General features: G+C 40.1%; 1 protein-coding gene across 2 annotated transcripts in view; it reads left to right on the plus strand.

Annotated features, from left to right (window-relative positions):
• Positions 1-24,455, plus strand: part of MCM3AP (minichromosome maintenance complex component 3 associated protein) — a 338,223-nt gene that overhangs the window by 54,878 nt on the left and 258,890 nt on the right. For both annotated transcript variants that reach the window (XM_053698891.1, XM_053698892.1), the window contains exon 9: positions 12,828-13,096. In XM_053698891.1, the coding sequence (XP_053554866.1) occupies positions 12,828-13,096 (269 nt within the window). The remainder of the gene's footprint in view (positions 1-12,827; positions 13,097-24,455) is intronic.

Genomic DNA, 24,455 nt, shown 5'->3' on the forward strand with positions numbered 1-24,455 from the left:
AGAGTCCACGACATATTTCCAATTACTAGTGGGATATTCAACTCCTGGCCAGCAGGAGGAGGCAAAGAGCACCCCAGCAAAGCTGTTAAGTGTAACTTCCCTTTCCCATAATCCCCAGTCATTCAGCCGAAGGAAAATGGAAAAAGAAGAAACACAAGGGTGAAAAGGTGCCTGAGGTTTACTTAAAAAAAACCTGGCAAATTATAATGAAAAAGAGGGAGGGGTCGTGGACTCTCCATGTCAAGAAAGAAAGACATTTATCAGGTAAGCATACATTTTGTCCACAATGTCATTCCAATTACTAGTGGGAACCAATACTCACCCTAGAGGACACTGAATGAACAAGGAGGGAGAACAAGGCAGGAGGACCTAAACAGAAGGCACCACCGCTTGAAGAACCTTTCTACCCCAATCCCCAGTCACTCACTTTGCCTCTGTCAATGGAGGAGGTGAAGTTTTGGTGTCTGAAGAAAATTGTATTTCTTTCGCTACAAGCAAGATTTTGGGTATAGCTGTAGTCCACGTCAATCTCTTCAGTAGAGTAGTCTTGGCTTTAAAGCAGTTAGGAATTTGTAAGGTGGGCCTTGCTGCATTTTCCTAATATTTTGATGCCCTAGTACAGAAAGCCAGAGTAGGTTTACTCTGTTTTTTTTACACAGGTCTCTGTAAAGAGTGGCTTCCTTTCACACCGGGTGAGCTGCCGGACAGCTAGATGTGCAGGTAAGTGCTTTTTGTCTTCTGGGGCTAGGAGGCTGGAACTGTAGGGGTTCAGCTGAGATGCTGCTCAAACTCTGCTTTGTTTATGGGACTGAAATCCTGGCTACAGGATGGATTTATGGCAGTGGGCAGGCACGATTGTTATGTGATACAGAGACAGGGGTTAATCTCCTTTATTGGCAGTAAGGCGTTAACTCCATTCTGGTGGCTCATATTTTTTAATAATTTCTTAATAGTTATTATTAGGACTGTGTGTCACTTTGTCATAACTTGATCGCAAATCCATTGCGATCCTTGCCGGCTCTGACCCTGTTTTCTGTCAGAGACAGTTTTCACATCGGCTCTTCTAGCTTGAAGCGCGCGCTTTACATGAGTGGCGCAGCTTCATTTGCCGGTCATGTGACCATCTTTCTGAGTCTGTTTTCGGAGCGGCTTCAGGAGTCCAGGGTTTTCAGCACAGTATTCCTAGCAGAAAGGGCAGGTAGACACCCCAGTCACTGGCTGAGGTGTAGAGGTGAACTTATTTAGAAAAGATTGTTCGTATATTCTTTTTTGCTGCACAAGGTTTTATTTGTCTATTGGGTTATTTACTTGAAGCTAAGAGGCGCAGTTTTTATATAAGGTCTACTGTAACTTTTTGGGTATTTAAAGTAACAGTACCTCATTAATTTTTTTTTCTTTCAAAAGATAAATAAAACTTTAATCTCAGTCATGGAACAAGATTATGTTCTTATGGACAGATGACTTCTTTGCTTAGAAAATCAAATTGTTTCGCCCTTGCAATTTTGTTCCTCATGTATAGAGAGGATAAACTTTTTTGTTTCTAAGCCAACCGTCTCTCAGGATGATGCTGTTCAGGCAATGCCACAACTTTCTCCTCCAAACGCCTCAAGCCTTAGTGGTGTCACATACTGTGCCCTGCGGTTCCTCTCAGGCTCCTGGAGGAGTGTATTTGCCAGCAGAAATTGCTGCTCGGGTATCTTCGGTGGTATCAGTGGCCTTGTCTGCCATTCCTATGCTAAGGGGAAAGCGCAAGAGGAACGTTAGAGATTCAGATATTAAAGTTTCTGTTCCAACCTCTGCTATTCAGACCGCTCTCTCTCATATTTCTGAGAAGGAGCATACATCGGTAGCCTCTGAGGATGAAATCTCAGATTCGGACAGTATAATTCCTTCAGATATGAGCTTGAACAAGGAGGTTTTTGGCTACTTTGGACTACTCCGACCCGCCTGTCGTTGTCAACCCTAAGAAATCAAGTAAACTTAAAGGGACACTGAACCCAATTTTTTTCTTTCGTGATTCAGATAGAGCATGCAATTTTAAGCAACTTTCTAATTTACTCCTTTTATCAATTTTCTTCATTCTCTTGCTATCTTTATTTGAAAAAGAAGGCATCTAAGCGTTTTTGTTTGGTTCAGTACTCTGGACAGCACTTTTTTATTGGTGGATGAATTTATCCACCAATCAGCAAGAACAACCCAGGTTGTTCACCAAAAATGGGCCGGCATATAAACTTAAATTCTTGCATTTCAAATAAAGATACTAAGAGAATGAAAAAAATTTGATAATAGGAGTAAATAAGAAAGTTGCTTGAAATTTCATGCTCTATTTGAATCACGAAAGAAAAAAATTGGGTTCAGTGTCCCTTTAATAATTTACTTTGATGCTCCTTCCTCTGTGGAAGTGTTTCATGTTCCAGACCGTGCAACAGAGATTATTGCGCAGGACTGAGAGAAGCCAGGGATTCCGTTTTCCCCGTCTCCTGTTTTTAAAAAAAGATGTTTCCTGTCACTGATTCCATTAAGGATTCATGGCGTATGGTGCCTAAAGTAGAAGGGGCCATTTCTACTCTGGCTAAGAGAACTACTAGTCCTATAGAGGATAGCTGCTCTTTTAAGGATCCAATGGACAAAAAGCAGGAGGATTATTTGAAGAAGATGTATGTATGTTCATCAAGGTCTCCAATGGCAACCTGCAGTTTGTATTACCACTGTGTCTAGTGCGGCTTCTTATTGGTAAAATGCTTTTGTCTGATTCTCTTCAAGTAGAGACTCCTTTTGGAGGAGATCCAAGATAGGATTAAGGCTATCAAGCTAGCCAACTCCTTTATTTCTGATGCTACCATGCAAGTTATTAAACTGAGAGCCAAGATATCTGGCTTCACTGTGCTAGCTCGCAGGGCATTGTGGCTAAAATCATGGTCAGCAGATGTTACTTCTAAGTCGAAGCTTCTAGCTCTTCTTTACATGGGTAAGACCTTGTTTGTTCTTGGTCTGGCAGAAATAATCTCTGATATTACTGGTGGGAAAGGGTCTTTTCTTACTGCAATACAAGAAGAATAGACCTAAAGGAAATCAAAATAATTTTAGTTCCTTTCGTAACTTCAAAGGAAAGTCCTCCTCTCCCTCTTCCAAGCAGGAACAGTCCAAGTCTTCTTGGAAGCCCAATCAGTCTTGGAACAAGGGGAAGCAATCGAAGAAACCCACAGCTGAGTATAAATCAGCATGAATGGTTTGCCCCTGGTCCGGGACCGGATCAAGTGGGGGGCATACTTTTTCTCTTTTATCAAACTTGGGTACGAGATGTCAAAGATCCTTGGGCTGTGGACATAGTGTCTCAGGGTTACAAGATATAATTCAAAATATTTTCTTCCCAGAGGCATGTTTCTCAACTCAAGATTATCTGCAAACCAGATAAAAAGACAGGCATTCTTAAATTGCGTTTGGGACCTTTTTTCCCTGTGGGTGATAGTTCCAGTACCTGTAAGAGAACAGGGCCTGGGATTCTGTTCAAATCTGCTTGAATAGAACTTTTTGTCCTATTTTAGACCATAAGTGTCTAAATAAGTTTCTCAAGGTAATATCCTTCAAAATGGAAACTATTCGGTCCATTTTTCCATTGGTACAAGAGGGGTCAGTTCATGACAACCATAAACCCGAAGGATGCGTATCTTGATGTTCCCATCCACAGGGATCATCACAAGTTCCTGAGATTCTTTCTAGACAAAAACTTTCAGTTTGTGGCGCTTCCATTTGGCCTTGCCACAGCTCCCAGAATTTTCTCAAATGTTCTGGGGCTCTCTTGGCAGTGATCAGGTCTCAGGGAATTACAGTAGCACCCTACCTGGATGACATATGGGTTCAGGCGCCATCTTTTCAACAAGCAAACTCCCATACAGAGATAATGTTGTCTTTTCTACGGTTGGAAAGTGAATCTGGAAAAGAGTTGCCTTGTTCCAGCTACAAGGGTAGTTTTCTTAGGGACCATTATAGATTCCCTATTGATGAAAATCTTTCTGATGGATGTCAGAAAATCGAAAATTCTTGCCTCTCTCTGCAGTCTACTGTTCGGCCATCAGTGGCTCAATGTATGGAAGTAATTGGTCTGATGGTCACTTCCATGGACATCATTCCTTTTGCTTGTTTCCATTTGAGAGCTCTGCAGTTATGACAATGGAACGGGGATCATTCAGATCTATCTCAGAGGATAGATCTAGATAAATTGACAAGGGACGCTCTCCCGTGGTGGCTTTCTCAGGAGCATCTGTCTCTGGGTTCATGCTTCCGTAGACCTTCCTGGGTTATTGTAACCACTGACGCCAGCCTGCTGGGCTGGGGAGCAGCCTGGGACTCGTTAAAGGCGCAGGGATTATGGACTCTGTAGGAGTCGGCTCTCCCCATAAACACCTTGAGAGCGATTTACAATGCTTTGATGGCTTGGCCTCAGTTGCCATTAGCCCAGTTTATCAGGTTCCAGTCGGACAATATCACCTCAGTGGCTTACATCAACCACCAGGGACGAACTCAGAGTTCCTTAGCCATTAAGGAGGTGGCTCAGATTGTTCAGTGGGCGGAAGCTCACAATTGCTGTCTTTCTGCCATCCACATTCTAGGTCTGGACAACTGGGAAGCGGACTTCCTGAGCAGACAGACTTTTCATCCCGGGGAGTGGACACTCCATCCGGAGGTATTCTTCAGGTTAACCCTCAAGTGGGGGATGCCGGAGTTGGATTTGATGGCGTCTCGGCAGAACTCCAAGATTTCAAGGTACGGTTCAAGGTCGAGAGAGTAGGATTAGAATTCCTAGAATTTTGTCTTCTCTCCAGGAAGGTCTGGAGAAGGGATTGTCAGTCAGTTCTGAAGGGTCAGATTTCTGGGTTATCTATTTTGTTGCACAAGTGTCTGGAGGATGTTCCAGATGTTCAATCTTTTTGTCAGGCCCTGGTCAGAATCTGTTGCTCCTCCTTGGAGCCTTAAAGGGACAGTCTACAACAGAATTTTTATTGTTTTAAAAGATAGATAATCCCTTTATTACCCATTCCCCAGTTTTGCATAACCAACGCAGTTATATTAATATACTTTTAACCTCTGTGATTATCTTGTATCTAAGCCTCTGCAAACTGCCCCTTTATTTCAGTTCTTTTGACAGACTTGCAGTTTAGCCAATCAGTGCCTGCTCCCAGATAACTTCACGTGCACGAACACAGTGTTATCTATATGAAATACGTGAACTAACACCCTCTAGTGGTGAAAAACTGTTAAATGCATTCCGAAAAGATGTGGCCTTCAAGGTCTAAGAAATTAGCATATGAACCTCCTAGGTTAAGCTTTCAACTAAGAATACCAAGAGAACAAAGCAAAATTGGTGGAAAAAAAATTGGAAAATTGTTTAAAATTACATGCTCTATCTGAATCATGAAAGTTTATTTTGGCCTAGACTGTCCCTTTAACCTTGTTCTTAAAGTTTTGTAGCAGGCTCCGTTTGAACCAATGCATTCCATAGATATTATGTTGCTATCTTGTAAGGTTTTTTTTCTTATTGCTATTTCTTCTGCTCGAAGAGTGCGATTCGCCTTACCTTATTTTTCATGCTGAAAAGGCGTTTCTTTGTACTAAATTGGGTTTTCTTCCTAAAGTGGTTTCAGATAGAAATATAAATCAGGAAATTGTTGTTCCATCTCTATGTCCTAATCCTTCTTCTCATAAGGAATGTTTGTTGCACAACTTGGATGTGGTGCTTGCTCTGAAATTCTACCTACAGGCGACTAAGGATTTTCGCCAGTCTTCTGCCCGGTTTGTTTCTCTGGAAAGCGTAATGGTCAGAAAGCTTCTGCTACTTCCCTTTCTCTCTGGTTGAGAAGTATAATATGGTTTGCTTATAGGACTGCTGAGACTGGGACTCCTGAGAGAATTACGGCTAATTCCACGAGGGCTGTCTCTTCTTGGGCTTTCAAAAATGAAGCTTCTTTGGAACAGATTTGCAAGGCTGCAACTTGGTCCTCTCTGCATACTTTTTCCAAATTTTCCAAATTTGATACTTTTGCCTCGGCTGAGGCTTCTTTTGGGAGAAATGATGGTGCCTTCTGTTTAGGTCATCTGTGTCCTCTAGCTTGGGTATTGGTTCCCAACAGTAATTGATGACGTTGTGGACTCTCCATATCTTAGGAAAGAAAACAAGATTTATGCCTACCTGATAAATCTATTTCCTTCCGGATATGGAGAGTCCACGACCCCACCCTTTAATTTATGACAGTTATTTTTTTTACTACACCTCAGGCATCTCTAAACAATTTGTGTTATTCCTTGTTTCCATTTTCCTTCAGTCGAATGACTGGGGATTGTGGGTAGGGGAGTGACACTTAACAGCTTTACTGTGGTGCTCTTTGCCTCCTCCTGCTGGCCAGGAGGTATATTCCCAACAGTAATTGATGACATCATGGACTCTCCATATCCAGAAAGAAATAGATTTGTCAGGTAAGCATAAATCTTGTTTTCCTGCTTAATATGGTGATCCAATACTACCCTAGGAAGAATTCCAGCTTATTATGAAGGACCACCTTATCCATAAGAAAATGAAGGAAAGGGGAATCACACTGCAAAGCCGAAAGTTTGCAAACTCTGCGAGCAGAATAAACAACCTTCCAAGATAACAACTTAATATCAACAGAATGCATCGGCCCAGATGGAACCTGTTGCAAAACTTTATAAAGAGAATTAAGGCTCTTGATAGAACATATGGTAAATTTGCCAAACGGTTGCACAAAAGATGAGCCAGAGCAGAAAACTGACCCTGCAGAGAACTGACTGACAAAACACTCCCCAGGCCTTCCTAAAGAAAAGTCAAAATTCCATGTACCCTTACCCCGCTCCTAGAGAAATCCTTTTATACACACCAAGAAAGGTATAAACGCCAATACCGTATGGAAAACCATACGAAGAACATGCTGATGAGCCTAAAGCATGGATCAATGACCTCCTTAGAGAAGTTACGTCTAAGTAAAATTAGGAGGTCAATCTCCCAGCAGTCACCTTAGAGAAAAACTAGGATTTTCCGAAGAGATTCACAAAGATCACCTAAATAGTACCGTCTGCCCTTACACAGACTCCCTTACGCCATAGCAACACTGTATACCCAGTTCTTAAGCATAGCTAGGCTTAGAACAGTGATAAAGACTATTCCGTAAAAAGGAAAGAACCCAGAAATAAAATGTCCTTCCATAGCGACCACTTCCACCAGAAAAGATAGCATTGAGGAGCATAAAGCTAAAGAAAGTACTACACATTGGAAGTGTATGTCCAGAAAGAATAACTGTAGGAAGTGGAGTGTTCCTAGAGATGAAAGTGTCCTGCAGCTCTATGGGAGACCCGAAAAAATCCTCCTAAACCAAAAGGAGAATAGAACAGAAATCTCCATTGAAGGATGGATTCCTGAAAAAGTTGTAAGACCAATAAGGTCGTAAACCTTGAGCTGCCCAAGGAACTAGGATAAATAAAGCCTTTTCTCTATAGGGAAAAACTCAGGGGAGATCAAATTACAGTCTCTCACGATTCCTGGAATACTACCTCTTCCAATGGTACTGAGACATTGCAAATCTAAGCCTGTTGAAAAAGGGAAACCTTTCCCCAACATGATCACGCTCAGACCTTAGTAGACCCTTCATACTGAATAATACACAGAAAAATATATCTGTCATTGCAGTCCCTATTCCACGGTAGCCTAGACCATCATGAGGTCTTGACTTTCTAAGTTGGAAACTCTCAACTAAAAGGCTGCACACCTAACCATAGAGCTATGTGAGCAGCATCCAGGTGAACCTAGAGAATACACATCTAGTCCTGAGAAGAGAAAGCTCTATTGCCACCTGGAGATGAACACAGATGAGTCATGTCCAATCTAGACCTGGACAAAAAATAAGATACACAGGAGCCAGATTTTATTAACTTGACCCAGAGACACTAACTAGGGATCAAATCCAAGACTGTAGAAGATAGACTACACAGAGCATTACTCACTGAGCTATATGGACCCTCAGAGAAAAACGCTGGAAACCATATAGATCGCAGACATTGCAAATTTCACCTCAACCAGAGGGAAACACTTATAAAAAAGAAAAATTGACACTAAACATCTAAAACATGAGAGTTGAAATAATATTCCAACATTGAAAGGATCAAAAAAATGAAATGGCCTCTCAATATGAGAGAAAAAATTAAGACATATTCTAGGTAAAGAATTAATATGTCGACAAGGAGAAGAAATCTTGTACTATAAAAGAGATTGCTAGCTTCACGAAAAATGAACCCCCACTCAATGACAGTCAGAAGTCAAGACAATTAAGATGTCAAGAAATAAAGACATCTAGCCCCAGCAATGGAACAAACCACCACTCTGGTAGAATGTTCAAGAGCAAGATGTAAGGCAGTTGGACGAACTAAAAAAGCCTTATAGGATGCAAAGCCTCAAAGCTAAGCACTAGGCTATATTAACCCTCTGTAGGTCAGAAAACATGACAAGATAATGTCAACAAAAGAGGAATAAAAACTATTGTGTTCCTGTAAACAAAAACAGGAATAAATAAACTAGTGTTCTAAGAGCACTAGGACTCAAAGTATGATACAGGAGAAAATAACCTAATATTTCCAAATAATAATATGAGTCCAAAATTCACCAAGGAATCCTTCAAGCCTGCTGTAGGCAGACTTCCCTATACACCAAAGCATTGCTGTATACACGAAAGCATAGCTAGAGAAAGCACTGACACATAACTATCCCAAAACAAGAGACTCAAAAACATGTCACAGCGTAAATGAATTAATCTCAATATGAGAGAAATCACAATATATTATTCCTAAAGCCAGAGACATATCTATGACAAAAAAAATAATACTCTTAAGCCCAAGAATACTAGGCTGTAGATATATAATTTTATATATATATATATATATATATATATATATATATATATATATATATATATATATATATATATATATATATATATATATATATATATATATATATATGTGTGTGTGTGTGTAAATATTTGCATAGGGAATTAGCACATCTAGGCAAGATTCCCCGCTTGCTTTTTCCCAGAAATACTCCATATACAATGTTACCAATGCACAAGAGAATTCTGGGTTAGATATGCAAATTATGTGTGTGTGTATAAAATCTTCCTCCTGATGGCTCTGCACTCACTTTTTAAATACTAGCTGCCCAGGGTGCATTTAAAGCGCAATGCAAGAACAAATGTTGAAAGCACTCTCCAGGTCTTGTAGCATAATCATCAAATTTATTTGTAACAGGGACGTTTTGAGGATGTTATCCCCATCCTCAGACCAGATAACATCCCCGAAACGTCACTGTTATAAATACATTTGATGATTATGCTACAAGACCTGGAGAGTGCTTTCTACATTTGTTTCTATATACATAAGATGTCTCAGGGAAAAGCATAATAAAAATTATAAGTCCCTATACCTAAAAAATGTACAACATACATGCCACTGGCATTAGATAAAAATTATCTCAGACAACCGAGATAAATATACTATCCCTGTACCAAAAAAACCCAAACATATATGTAATGGGATACTAAAATCTTTTATATTGAGTCCATATATAAATAAAATATGGCAATGTCAAAGAAAAAATAGAAAATAAGCACACAGTATGCCTACTACATAGTACTATTACAGGTAGAAACACATTCCTCAGAATGAGAGAGGAATTCAATTGTTTACATATATAACATCACCAAATGGTAGAGATTAACCTGCTTAAATTGATCCCATTTTCAGGATTAACCTCTAAATCAGAGGAAAGTATCCTTTTAGAAACCTCAGAGAACAATTCTTTCCAGGGAACAAAGAAGATATCAGCACTAGTCAAAATACCAATAACTGCCACTAGATGGCAGTAAAATGCTAATAAAACCCAAATATACACAGAAATATCTGTAAGGCAGGGCACAAAACAGTACCCCTTAAACACCTAAAAGTACGTCAATATACATTTGAAAGACTATTAGGTCAAATAAAAAGTCATCCTCCTACCCATAACTAAGAGAAGGGAAGTTATCTTGCACCAAAACTCCCTTGGTGCATATAACTAAAGCGCACCAAAACAAATTACAGACCGCATCAAATAAAATGGCTGCGCAAAATTCCCTGAAGGCTCTGAGGAGGAAGAACCTTATAACCTGCCCTCTATAATCTCGTGTCATAAGAGAAGAAGCCTATGCTATAGACTCGCAAAGCGATCCCACATTATTTTAAACAAGGGAGGAAGGGCAAAAAAAACCCTATACCTAGCGCAGAAAAATTAAAGCGCACCCATAGAAAAAAACTCTGGTATGGAGTCAATACCCTAGCGGAGACAACTCTCAGGAGCGATCAGAATAGAACAGTTGAAATAAAGTGACCCTGAAAAAGGAGGCCACTAGGCGGTTACATACCTCCGTTACGGATCGCTACCTAAGGGTTCAGGACATATTAGTAAAAAAAACCCCTTAGCCTTAGAGTATTAGGGATTGGTAATAACTGCGTAGTACTCTGTCAGCGCACCAAAATGGCAGTGCAACGCATACTGTGAGCCACAAAAAAAGATCCTTAGAAAATGAGTTTCCTTACACCAGTACCTTAGATAAGAACCGCAATTGCGGTCCTGAGTAATATCAGTATGCAAACTCAAGCACCTGACTTAACTGTTTGCAGCAAAAGTAGCTAACTGAGTACAACGAATGAGGTCGTCAAATACCGCCATTATCTAGATCAGAGCCCTAACATTGAGTCGCAAATGCGGCCATGAAATCACTGTTAACAGTATACAAAATCACAGAGGCGTCTTAATTGTTAGAGTGATACACTGACATACTATGCAGATGTTACATAAATAAACCGGGTCCTGTTAAGAAATGCCGGTTAACACCAGCGCCATTTAATGCCCCATGGATACTGAAAAAGCACGGCAGTGCGGTATGTTGAACTACCCATCCCATGAAAAAGGAGCTCTGGTGCATAGGAGACACCGGGGAGTCCTGATTAAAATCCCACATACTTAAAAGGGATGAGCTACTCAAATAGAGAAGGAATGCCAAGGCCTTCCTCCAGGCCTTATCCTCTCATAAAAATGATCCTTCTTCCCAGTAGACCATGTACTTCCCATTAAATAAATCCCAAGTTCAAGAGATTTGTAAATATCTTAGGCTCCATCTATGAAAGAAAGGAGGATTAACCCCCAAAGTGCTAGGGCCTTCTCACCTAGAAGGGAATAAGCACTTAAATGTAGAGCTTCAGCTGCAGGGCAGGAAAAGTTTTTTAGGTGTTTCAGATACACCAACATCTAACAGGGACCTGTAGAAAAAGAAATAAGAGTAGCCAACCCTGGACTTCTACAAAGGGGAAGCAAAAGTGTAATAAATCTGTTACGTATGTTTGTAACTGATGTAATATATTTTGTTGCTCTTTTGTAATCAAAACCCAGGAGTCACTGGTTACTCAAGTTAATGATACAGTGAGCGAGTTTTATGGATAGTAGTATAGGAAATAGTTAAACTGTGTTATTGGATATACTTGTGGCTCACAGAGGAGTTTGGTTCTGCGAAGTGCAGAATGGTAAGAAGATTCTAAGATTGAACTTTTCCTGAGGAGTATGGGTCGTTTTACAGCAAAGTAAGGTATAACTGTGCTTTATAGTTTCCTTCTGTCTTCACACACACACACCCGGTCAATACATACACTCACTGAATTACTCGGTAACAGGGAGGAATCCGGTTATGTGCTGCACCAACAGAATATCAAGTATTTACAAGAAGCGGAGTCCTAGTATAGATTCAGCGGTACAGTGTGGCAACAGGAACCTAAAATAATACAGTCCTAAATATGCATCCAAGTCTGTTCAGCTTAGATAACGTTAAATAGACAAATTGGTACCTGACCTCCTCGGAGCGTTTGTTGTTTGGACTGCAGCGGGTGTGTGCGTGACTGACTTCCGGTCCTGCGGTTGTTGTGTCCTCGGTATTGGATTGCAGGCAGTTCACTTCTGTCAGCGCATAAGTAAGTGGAATAAGTTATTCCTGACAAAGTCCGTGGTTATGATGTCCAAAATACTGGTGAAAGGATAAGATACAAGATTGATTAAATAGTATAAGGTAAAGCTTAGCCTCAAAAAGTAGGGGACTGTTTGGTCACAAAAGCTGAGCCAGAGGATATTGAGCTCAGGTTTAGCTGAGATGCACATGTCCTTCAATATTCAGGCAAAGAATTGTGAGAACAGGAAGCCTTATAAAGGGTCAGAGGTTAAGCAAGGGATATACCTTAAAGGTATATCACAAAAAGTGTTAGAAGTAAAGCAAAGACAACTGCTAAAAGCCACCCCAATCCTTGCTTGCAGGGAAAAGTACCCATAAAAGGATTAAATATCTTCAGACACCAACTTCGCACATCCTCCTTTGACAGAGGTAAAGAGAATGATTGGGGATTATGGGTAAGGGAGGTTACACTTAACAGCTTTGCTGGGGCGCTCATTGCCTCCTGCTGCTGGTCAGGAGTTCAATATCCCGCTAGTAATTGGAATGACGGCATGGACTCTCCATGTCATAGGAAAGAAATCAGTGTATTAATGAGTGAGCTTCTACTAGTTTTAATAGTGGAAGTCTATTTGCTGTCTAACTTCAATATCAAAACAGCACTCTAAGGCATCAGTCCCCTAATGCCTGTATTAGCATAAAATATAGTATTATACATCAATTTCCTCCTGTGTTGTAAATGTTTGCAATATTACAAAGAAGTCTGTTGTTCAGTGAACACTATGTATTGTCTTGCAGGATATCACACAACAGCACTTATGTGACCCTGTCACAGTCTCATTGATGGAGAAGTGTATGCGCTTCCACGTACATTGTGCCCACCAACTGTGTGAAGAGCCTATGTCTTCCTTTGAGCCCAAGATAAACAATGAGAATTTAACCAAATGTCTGCAGAGTTTGAAAGAAATGTACCAGGATCTGCAGAATCGTGGCATATCCTGCCCCTCTGAGCCAGAATTTAGAGGTTACAGTGTCCTACTTAACCTCAACAAGGGTGATATCCTTTGGTAATACTGTTTTCCAACCCCAGCTTTCTAATTTCCAAATGCTTTCCATTCGTCTTTCCTGTGTTTTTCTATGCACTGCTCATTTGCTTTTGTTCTGCTCCACATTCTCTTAACCTTGTGTGTTTCTCTTGCTTTCCTTTATACCACTTGACCATTTTCTCTTTATGCCTACTGGCTATTTGCTTTTTCTCCTTCATTTACCCTCCTTCTGATCATTTACTTAGTTTCCTGTTTCATGTTCTTTAACATTTCCCATCCTGCCCGGTTTACTGTTTCCTCTGTTGCTTACTTTTACCACCATTTTAGTTTTTCCTCCCTTGACTCTTTCCCTGATGCCTTGACTTCTACCTTGCTACTATAATAGTTTTTCTTAAAGCTTTCACACTGACAACATACTTAATCTGTTCCTGGGTTCTCTTCTGCTTAACATGTTGTCCCCTCCATTGGCTTAATCACTTCTTGATCTTTTGACTGCTTCACACTTTTGCATTACTCTTTCTTTCTTCCTTTGATCTCTTGACTCATTCTTTATACATTCATTCCCTTGTTAATCTCCTTTTCACCGTGCTGCATTACAAAACTTTTATAAGACAAAAGAAGAAAGGAGGCACTTCATGGTGCAGATCATACGATTCCAACCCCAAACCATACCCAGAAGGAACGCAGTTACTCAGAGGATGGTACTAAAACAAGAGCTAGATGAGCAGGCTGGTTGTTAAAAGTTCTCTAGCTAGTTGATCCACCCATGGTGTAACAGGGACGCCAAAGGCTCACAGCAGCAAGACCACAGCAAATCAGAGTTCTCCACAGCATCCATGGCAGAAGTACAGCACAGCATGCTCCAACTCGGCGTGTAAACGACAGCTTACGGCGTTCAATATCTCCAAATCAGCGTGACGCACCTCGACAAGTGGGATGAGTCATAACTCAAAGCTCCAATGTAGTTCTTAAGCTATGTTCAGCAACGACACACCTCCTTTACTCAATGTAACCACGGGATATATATAAAATATCTAAAAAGAAACCAAAAGTATCCACTACAGGCGTGACAGAAGAGGTTACTACCAATAGGCCTCAAAGGGTACAAATTATTAAAAACTTTAATAAAAAGGCAACACGTTTCATCAGACATGCAAAGTAATAAAACCATACATACACACACACACACACACACGTATATTTGAGATATATAAATATATATATATATTTACACACACACACAGATTATCAATTCAGCCCACACCCTCTAACATTAAAAGGAAAATCTCCAACATTAAAACAAATATAAAGCGAGTGGAAACAATCCATATACAATAATTTGGCAGTTCCAACAACAAACCCTCAATATGAATCATAATAACAATCTATATAATGACAAAAATTAAAACTAAAAAGAAAAAAAATCTTTCATGCTATACACCAGTGGAGATAATACATCTATAATAAGAAGATAATAATAATAATATATCAGGACTAATACATTAATCTAAAATAACCCTATATGGTAATACAGCTGACTAGTGAATATAATAACTGGAATATGACTAATTACATATAACAAAAATACTATATATTTATATTTTTATATATATATATTCACACACACACACCAAATAGTGATAAAGGAAATGCTTATAAAAGTGTCATGTATGAAACAAACAAGGGAACTAAATAAGAGACTATGATGCTACCCATAGGAAAATAAATATTATTAATTAAAAAGCTTCCAAGTCCATGTTCATATTGATGTCTAAGGGGTGTTAAGACTGAAGTCTATGTATCCAATAGGTCTCTCTTTGCCCTAACCTTACAAATCTATTATGGATAGTACACTTTTGAAAAAAAAATCAATAGCTGTAATAATAAATTAATTCAGATATTTATAATATTGCTATAAGTATGCCCCACATATTGCAACCCACATTTACAATTTACCAGACATATAATATATTTGAAGAGGCAATTGTAAGGTGACTTTTAATAGAAAAAGTAGTTTGTTACATTTAAAGTAAAATTAGTTATGTTGTGTAAAATACGTACACATGTTACAATGCTTCTTTTTACATCTCTAAGCACCACTATTTAAAATCATTTGTCTCCTTATAATATTCAGTTTTTTATGTAATAACATTTTACTTGTGGCTAATTTTGTTTTTTTATCAGAAGGTTCCTGCTTTAATAGGCACTGTGGTTTGCACCCATTATATTTTTCAAAATAGGATCTCTCTTTTTTAATGCTTCCTAATGTTTATATAAAATTCCTTAAATTTTTTAAAAATTACCTTTGTATTGAGTTACAAATTTTCTAGGAGCTGAATGACCTTCATTGGTTTGTTGCTATTGAAATTTACATTTTTAATTTTTATGATTACAACCTTCTTGCAAAATAATTAGTACACTATTTTTCAACAATAATCTCCTATATAGAAGTCTAACTTTATCTAAATTATTATCAACAAGATTAAGGAGATGACCTTTATTAATAAATCTCACTTTAAGAATTTTGGACTGTGCATCAAAATCCTCCATGAAGCTATAGTTTCTCCAAATTATTCTGAACTTACCATAAGGGATACTTGTTTCCAAGGCCTATAATAATTTCTGTTAAAATCCAAGAAGCTATTACTATCCACTGTCGACAATATCTGTCTGTTAGGAGAATTAAAAAGTGTAAGGCTAAAAAGAGTGAAGATGTTTGGTCTATCTGCCAAGAAAAAACAAACCTATATCATTAGAGTTAAGATGGTCAATAAAAGACGCAGCTGATTTATTATTGTCATCCCAAAAAAAAAGTTTATCTATGAAACAGCCATAGAAAACTAGACGACCCCTATATTTTCATTTAATTGTTAATATATATATGGTGATTATGATTCATGTTCATACTCTTAAGTTTGTTATTGGAACTGCCAAATTATTGTATACGATTGTTTTCATTCACCTTAATATTTGTTTTAACATCGGAGATATTCCTTTAAATGTTAGAGAGGGTGGGCCATATTTATTATGTGTATATATACGGGATGGTTTTATTAGTTTGTATGCCTGAGGAAAGAGCCTTATCTATCTGCTGAGAAATGTGTAGCATTTTTATTAAAGTTTTTAGTAATTTTTACCCGTTATTTAAGGCCCATTTTTATTGTCTCTATGGGTAGTAACCTCCTTCGTCACCATGTATCTGTAGTGAATACGTTTTAGTTTCTTTTTAGATATATTGTGCACAACCCAGCTTGCTGTGATCACATTGAGCAGAGGAGGCATGGCTTGCTGTACATAGTTTACAAACTACATCTGAGTTTTGATCTGCGACTCCTCCCGCTTGCCTTCTGGTCGAGGTGTGTTACACTGATTTGGAGGTATTGAGCGCAGTCGCTGTTGTTTACACACCCAGTTGGAGGGTGCCATACTGCACTTCTGTTGTGGATGTTGTTGAGGACTCAGATTTGCTGTGCTTCGCCTCCTGTTGCTGTGAACCTTTGGTGTCCTTGTTACATAGAGGGTTGTTCAGCTGAGGAACTTAACAACCAGCCTACTAGCCTAGCACTGGTCGTCGGCACAATGAAATGCCTCTTTTCTTCTTTTGTCTAAAAGTTTTGTGATGCAACAGGGTGAATAGAGATTAACAGGGGAATTCCTTTTTGAGGAGAGCTGCTTCTTTTTGTAGACTGGCTATCATACTGTATAGCACTGTTTGGTTGGGAATTTGTTATATTTTTTTTTTTTTTTGACCGTTTACCCCCTATTTTCGGGACTATCTTTGGATACTTTATATTATGAAACTTTGTTCTTCCCTTTTACTCAGTTGTTCTTATTTCATTGCCCCCTTAGCCTTTTGATTTTTGTTGTTGTCCCTTTACATTGTTTGCTTTACTTTGCACCGTCACTCTTTCTCTGGGATCCTTGTTGCTTTTTTTCACCCTTCTCTTATTTTCCTGAACACCCACCCCCCCTTTTTATGCTCTGACTAACCTTTTTCTTTTTAAAGATACTATGAGTCCATGGATTTTATACTTGTGGAATTACGCCTCCTGGTCAGCAGGAGGAGGCAAAGAGCACCACAGCAGAGCTGTATATATAGCTCCTCCCTTCCCTCCCACTCCAGTCATTCTCTTTGCCTGTGTTAGTAAGATTGGAGATGGCAAAGTGAGGTGTTAGAAAAGATTCTTCAATCAAGAGTTTATTATTTTTAAAGTAGTGCCAGTGAGTGCTACTTTATTCTAGGGTGTAGCCTAGACCAGATCAGTCTCTACAGTAGGGCATTTGGTGGCTTTAAAGCAATAGGAACTGGTGGGACATAATTCTCACTGCACCTCCTATACATGTTGCTGCCCTAATACAGATAGCCTAAGCACTTTTAACTCAGGCTTATCTTATTCCACAGGGCTATGGGAGGGAGAGGACCTCTGAAAACCTGCTGGAATGCCATGCTGTCGCACAGCTTTCGGTGTAAGTGCTGACTTTTTTATTCTGGGTCACTGCATGGATCTCAGAGAAGTGGAGCACTTTACTTATTTGGTAAGAACTCCTACATTTTAAAGGAGGGACCTTCAGAAAGTACCTTCTTAGCAGGGGCTAAGGGACGAAGTAAAGTGGGCTGATCATGTGTAAATACTGACAGCTACGATAGCAAGCTGAGGACCCCAGTTTGCTCCCTGGCATGACACCCACCCATTTAGTGCATTTAACTTTTATTATTATGCTCATCGGACTGTTATAAGTGAGATTGTTTACACATCGTTTGGCTGAGCTGTGGTAAACAGTGAAAGCAGTTAGCCAAACTTGTCTCTATGTTTCTGACGGCTCCGGTAGATTTCTAACTCTCTGATTAACCGGGAGTTCCAGATTTGTTGTGCCCTTGATGGGCTAAGGAGCTCGCTGTTTACTTGGGGATCACTCAAGCTATGTTTGTTTTTAGTGAGAGTGATAGGTTTATGGGGGCCATTTGTTGTATGCTGCGCACTTTTTTCTCTCCTGCTGGTGACGAGGGGTGGAGATCATGAAACAAGCAACTTTCAGTATCAGGAGCCACATGTCACAGTGTTCTATAATTGGTGACTTGAAACAAGCAACTTATTTGGCGACCAGGAGTGGATTGTTGACACGCCCACGATGGGCGGAGATATACAAGCATTATTGCGCTCTCTGCCTCCATTATGATAACCGGAGGGCAGAGCGTTTAATTCATCTATATCACGCTCAGTACTAGAAGTGCATCGTGTTTCAGACGTCTTTAATGTTAAACGGTTGACTTGGGCACCTTCAGCACAACGGCGGAGCTTTAGTGGGTCCGGAACTGTTTGCTTCTAATTAAATGTCAGTTTACGAAGCACACATTGAACACACTGTGGTTTTTAATCTTTTAAGAACAGTACACTGTTTTATATAGATTTCAGTTGTTTGGGTTAGTTCATCCTTTGTGTTAGGATGCTTCCAGGGCTCACAAAAGATGTTATTTTAACATTTAAAGAAACAGTACTGTTTTTTATGCACCAAGTTTTTGGTATATATTCTCCTTCTAAAGCTCTGGATGTTAAGAGTCTGGTGCCACTGGTCACTCCATAATTTTTACTAGTGCCCAGAATAACTTTATGAACCACAGGCAGTACTCTGCGGTTCTTTGCAAGGACATTGCTTTGTTGGTATACATAGCAATGTCTGTTTACAACAATTTTAATGCTCTTATTGGATTGTGTACATTATAATGCACACATGAATAGATTTCCTTTTCAAATTTGAAGGAACAGTATAGTTTCCGATGTGGAAAATATGTTAACATTTATTTTTGCTTTTTGACTCTTTCTACTTTCTGTGTGGCGATTGCTTTTTGGGAGTCTGTTACCAACGTTCACAAATTTCTCCTATAGTTTCCGTCGAAATTTTATGAACACATGCAGTACCCTGTGTTCCTTCATATTCCACTCTGGGTTATGATGCATTCTATACTTTTACAAGAGGTAAAAGCATTACTAGAGGAATTGCTATTCCATAAGGTTCCTCCAGGTTACTGAGACTCTCGGTTTCAGATGGAGTGTTACCTTCGGCATTCCCTATATTTTCAAAACTGTTTCCCATTGCCGACTCAGCTAAGGAGACTGGGCAACACTCCTTAAGGGGGAAGGTGTAGTTTCGATTTCACTGCAAGACCTTCTATACCCTTAGAGGGTAGTCCTATTAAAAAAACCCCAAAAAAACCAAAACATTAAGTAATGGGACACACACCAGAGTTTGCAATGGCGACCATCTGTGTGCTTTCTTACCGTCACTAGTGTGACGGCATATTGGTTTATTGCGCTGTCTGATGCTATTCAGTTGGTAGCTACCCTGGATAAAATCCAGGACTGGTTAAAGTTTTTCATATGGCTGATTCCTTTATTTCAATTTCTTCCTTTCCAGTTTTTAAACTGGGAGTATTGGGCTCTGTTCCGGTTCTTGGGACCTTATGATTAGAGCCTTGTTTCTCTTGTTAAGTGTATCCAGTCCACGGATCATCCATTACTTATGGGATATTCTCCTTCCCAACAGGAAGTTGCAAGAGGATCACCCACAGCAGAGCTGCTATATAGCTCCTCCCCTAACTGTCATATCCAGTAATTCTCTTGCAAGCCTCAACCAAGATGGAGGTCGTAAGAGGACTGTGGTGTTTTATACTTAGTTTATTCTTCAATCAAAAGTTTGTTATTTTTAAATGGTGCCGGAGTGTACTGTTTATCTCAGGCAGTATTTAGAAGAAGAATCTGCCTGCATTTTATATGATCTTAGCAGAAGTAACTAAGATCCATGGCTGTTCTCACATATTCTGAGGAGTGAGGTAACTTCAGAGAGGGAATGGTGTGCAGGTTTTCCTGCAATAAGGTATGTGCAGTTAATATTCTTCTAGGGATGGAATTTGCTAGAAAATGCTGCTGATACCGAACTAATGTAAGTAAAGCCTTAAATGCAGTGAGAGCTACTGGTATCAGGCTTATTAATAGAGATGCATACTCTTATAAAAATGTAATATAAAACGTTTGCTGGCATGTTTAATCGTTTTTATATGTATTTGGTGATAAAACTTATTGGGGCCTAGTTTTTTTTCCAAATGGCTGGCTTGAGTTTGGCCTAGTAACAGTTTCCTTAGGCTTTCCACTGTTGTAATATGCATGGGAGGGGCCTTTTTTAGTGCTTTCTGTGCAGCTAAAAATACTGACAGACATTCAGCTTCCCTCTGCATGATCCAGGACATCTCTGGAGGGCTCAAAAGGCTTCAAAGTCGTTTTTGAGGGAGGTAAAAAGCCACAGTGGAACTGTGGCAGTTGTTGTGACTGTTTTAAAAAAATAAATAAAAATAAAATAAAATTTTCTGTCTTTTATTATTCCAGTTTGGGTATTAAGGGGTTAATCATCCATTTGTAAGTGGGTGCAATGCTCTGCTAACTTGTTACATACACTGTAAAAATTTCGTTAGTGTAACTGCCTTTTTTCACTGTTATTTCAAATTTTGACAAAATTTGTGTTTCTTAATAAATATTCTGGAGTTAAGAGCGATATTCAATGCTCTTCTGGCTTGGCCTCAGTTAGCAACACTGAGGTTCATCAGATTTCAGTCGGACAACATCACGACTGTGGCTTACATCAACCATCAAGGGGGAACCAGGAGTTCCCTAGCGATGTTAGAAGTCTCAAAAATTATTTGCTGGGCAGAGTACCACTCTTGCCACCTGTCAGCAATCCATATCCCAGGCGTGGAGAACTGGGAGGCGGATTTTCTAAGTCGTCAGACTTTCCATCCGGGGGAGGTGTTTGCTCAGTTGATTCATCGTTGGGGCAAACCAGTGTTGGATCTCATGGCGTCTTGCCAGAACGCCAAGCTTCCTTGTTACGGATCCAGGTCCAGGGACTCAAAAGCGACGCTGATAGATGCTCTAGCAGCGCCTTGGTTCTTCAACCTTGCTTATGTGTTTCCACTGTTTCCTCTGCTCCCTCGACTGATTGCCAAAATCAAACAGGAGAGAGCATCAGTGATTCTGATAGCACCTGCGTGGCCACGCAGAACTTGGTATGCAGACCTAGTGGACATGTCACAAGGTCCTTTCAATCATCCAAATCTACTTTCTCTGAGACTGACTGCATGGTGATTGAACGCTTGATTCTATCAAAGCGTGGCTTCTCCGAGTCAGTCATTGATACTTTAATACAGGCACGAAAGCCCGTTACCAGGAAAATCTACCACAAGATATGGAGTAAATATCTTTATTGGTGTGAATCGAAGAATTACTCATGGAGTAAGGTTAGGATTCCTAGAATATTGTCTTTTCTCCAAGAGGGCTTGGACAAAGGATTATCAGCTAGTTCCTTAAAGGGACAGATTTCTGCTCTGTCTATTCTTTTGCACAAGCGTCTGGCAGAGGTTCCAGACGTCCAGGCATTTTGCCAGGCTTTGGTTAGAATTAAGCCTGTGTTTAAACCTGTTGCTCCCCCGTGGAGCTTAAACTTGGTTCTTAAAGTTCTTCAAGGAGTTCAGTTTGAGCCCCTTCATTCCATTGATATTAAACTTTTATCTTGGAAAGTTCTGTTTTTGATGGCTATTTCCTCGGCTCGGAGAGTCTCTGAGCTTATCTGCCTTACAATGTGATTCTCCTTATCTGATTTTTCATGCAGATAAGGTAGTCCTGCGTACCAAACCTGGGTTTTTACCTAAGGTGGTTTCTAACAAGAATATCAATCAAGAGATTGTTGTTCCATCATTGTGTCCTAATCCTTCTTCAAAGAAGGAACGTCTTTTACATAATCTGGACGTAGTCCGTGCCTTGAAGTTTTACTTACAGGCTACTAAAGATTTTCGCCAAACATCTAACCTGTTTGTTGTTTACTCTGGACAGAGGAGAGGTCAGAAGGCCTCGGCAACCTCTCTTTCTTTTTGGTTTCGGAGTATAATACGTTTAGCCTATGAGACTGCTGGACAGCAGCCCCCTGAAAGGATTACAGCTCATTCTACTAGAGCTGTGGCTTCCACCTGGGCCTTTAAAAATGAGGCCTATGTTAAACAGATTTGCAAGGCCGTGACTTCGCTTCACACTTTTTCCAAATTTTACAAATTTGATACTTTTGCTTCTTCGGAGGCTGTTTTTGGGAGAAAGGTTCTTCAGGCAGTGGTTCCTTCCGCTTAATCCTGCCTTGTCCCTCCCATCATCCGTGTACTTTAGCTTTGGTATTGGTATCCCATAAGTAATGGATGATCCGTGGACTGGATACACTTAACAAGAGAAAACATAATTTATGCTTACCTGATAAATTTATTTCTCTTGTAGTGTATCCAGTACACGGCCCGCCCTGTCCTTTTAAGGCAGGTCTAAATTTTAATTAAACTACAGTCACCACTGCACCCTATGGTTTCTCCTTTCTCTGTTTGTTTTCGGTCGAATGACTGGATATGACAGTTAGGGGAGGAGCTATATAGCAGCTCTGCTGTGGGTGATCCTCTTGCAATTTCCTGTTGGGAAGGAGAATATCCCATAAGTAATGGATGATCCGTGGACTGGATACACTACAAGAGAAATAAATTTATCAGGTAAGCATAAATTATGTTTTTTCGGTTATATGTTCTAAAATTCCTTGCCAAGAGCTAACTTTGTTGAGACCTGGCTTGATTTAAAAAAAAAACCAACAAAAAAAAAACCACATAGCCTGCTGTTGAATCAAAGACAGGATGGGGAACGTGTCCCAGTCCGGAATTGGATCTTGTGGGGGATAACTCTCCGTTTTTCGCTTAAGTTTGTTTTAAGCTCAAATGTTTTCCTCTCAGAGGCAGTTTCTGCTTTCTATCTTGTCGAAGATCAGACAAAAGGAGAGTCGTCCTTGCACTATGTAGGAGATCTCTTAGGCCTGGGAGTGATGGTTCCAGTTTTAATGCTGGTTCAGGATTAGGTTCTTGTAAAACGGGGATCCTCAAACTTTTTTGTACAAAGGGTACTGTCCTTCAGAATGGATACTTTTAATTGTGCCATTCCTCCCTTAATCCTAGTGGGTCATTTTATGACGACGGTGGATTTAAGAACAAGTGCCTTCATGTGCCGTTCACGAGAATGGTCTCAAGTTTTAGGGTTTGTCTTTTTGGACATACACTTCTATTCGTGGTCCCTTTTAATCTTGCCGTAGTTCAGATCGCTATTGGTGATCGCTATTAGCGATGCTTCAGTTACGGGACATTGCAATGGCGCTCTGTCTGGCTGATGTCCTTTTCCCAGCGTCATCCTTGCAGCAAGCAGGATTTACATGGACATGGTGTTATTTTTTCCCGTTATCCCATGAGAGGAAGGTGTCTTTGGGCAAGTGTTCCTTAGTCCCAAGCACATGGGTAGTTTTTTCTTAGGAATCATGACTGGTTCCATATCTATGAAGGTTTTTCTGACTAAGGTTAGGCAATTAATTTCTATAATTTTTTGGCCTAGTCCTTCAATCCACTTCTCGGCCTTCAGTGGCTTAGTACTTAAGTGTAGTTGGACTGCTGGTGACAGCAGGGGACAATAGCCGACTGGTAACTTAGCATGCTAAGGCGCTGTGGCTGCACGTTTTAACAACTCAAGGGTTGCAGTACAAATCTCCGGTGTGGTCTACTCTGCCTTTCATCCTTTCAAGGTTGATCTACTGAGCAGTATCTTGTGTTTCTTACAATTCGGTTTGTTGCTTCCGCTTCAGGTCTATGCAGTTAAGCATACTCGGGAAGGAGACTATGCGGATTTGTTTCCTCGGTTTGTCTCTGGATCATCTATTCCAGGGTATTTGGTTTGGCAGTGTGTGGCCTCTGGTGGAGTCTATTCTTTTTATAGACTTCCTGGTACTCGGAGCGAGCTCAAGACTCTTATGGTCTGGCCTCAGTTGGCTTCGGCCCAGTTTCACCTTTTTTCAGACGGACAATCTGTCAACGCCAGGATGGAACGAGGTGTTCTTACCCAGGGTTGAGGTGACCAAGATTTTCCAGTGAGCAGAGACTCGTTATTGCTATCTGTCAGCGGTCCATATCCCAGGGGTGGACACTTGGGAAAACGAATTTCGGAGTAGACAGATTTTTCATCCAGGAGAGTGGGAGCTCCATCCGGGAGTATTTTCCAACTTCATTTTCAAATGGGATCGGCTGGAGTTGGATATCATGGTATTGTGTCAGTTCGAGCTGATAGCTGCCTTGACAGTTCTTTGGTCCTTTAGCCTATAATGTCTATTTCCACCATTTGTGTTTTTTTCCTGGGTGATTGTTCAAATCATATAGGAGGAGGCATCTGTGATTCTCCTCGCTTCTGCGTGGCCTCACAGGATTTGGTAGGCTGATCCAGTGGGCGTGTTATTTCTTCAACCTGGATACTTATGTTGAGGAAGGACCTTTTAT

Source organism: Bombina bombina, chromosome 1, assembly GCF_027579735.1.
Source record: "Bombina bombina isolate aBomBom1 chromosome 1, aBomBom1.pri, whole genome shotgun sequence".
Classification (NCBI taxonomy): Eukaryota; Metazoa; Chordata; class Amphibia; order Anura; family Bombinatoridae; genus Bombina; species Bombina bombina.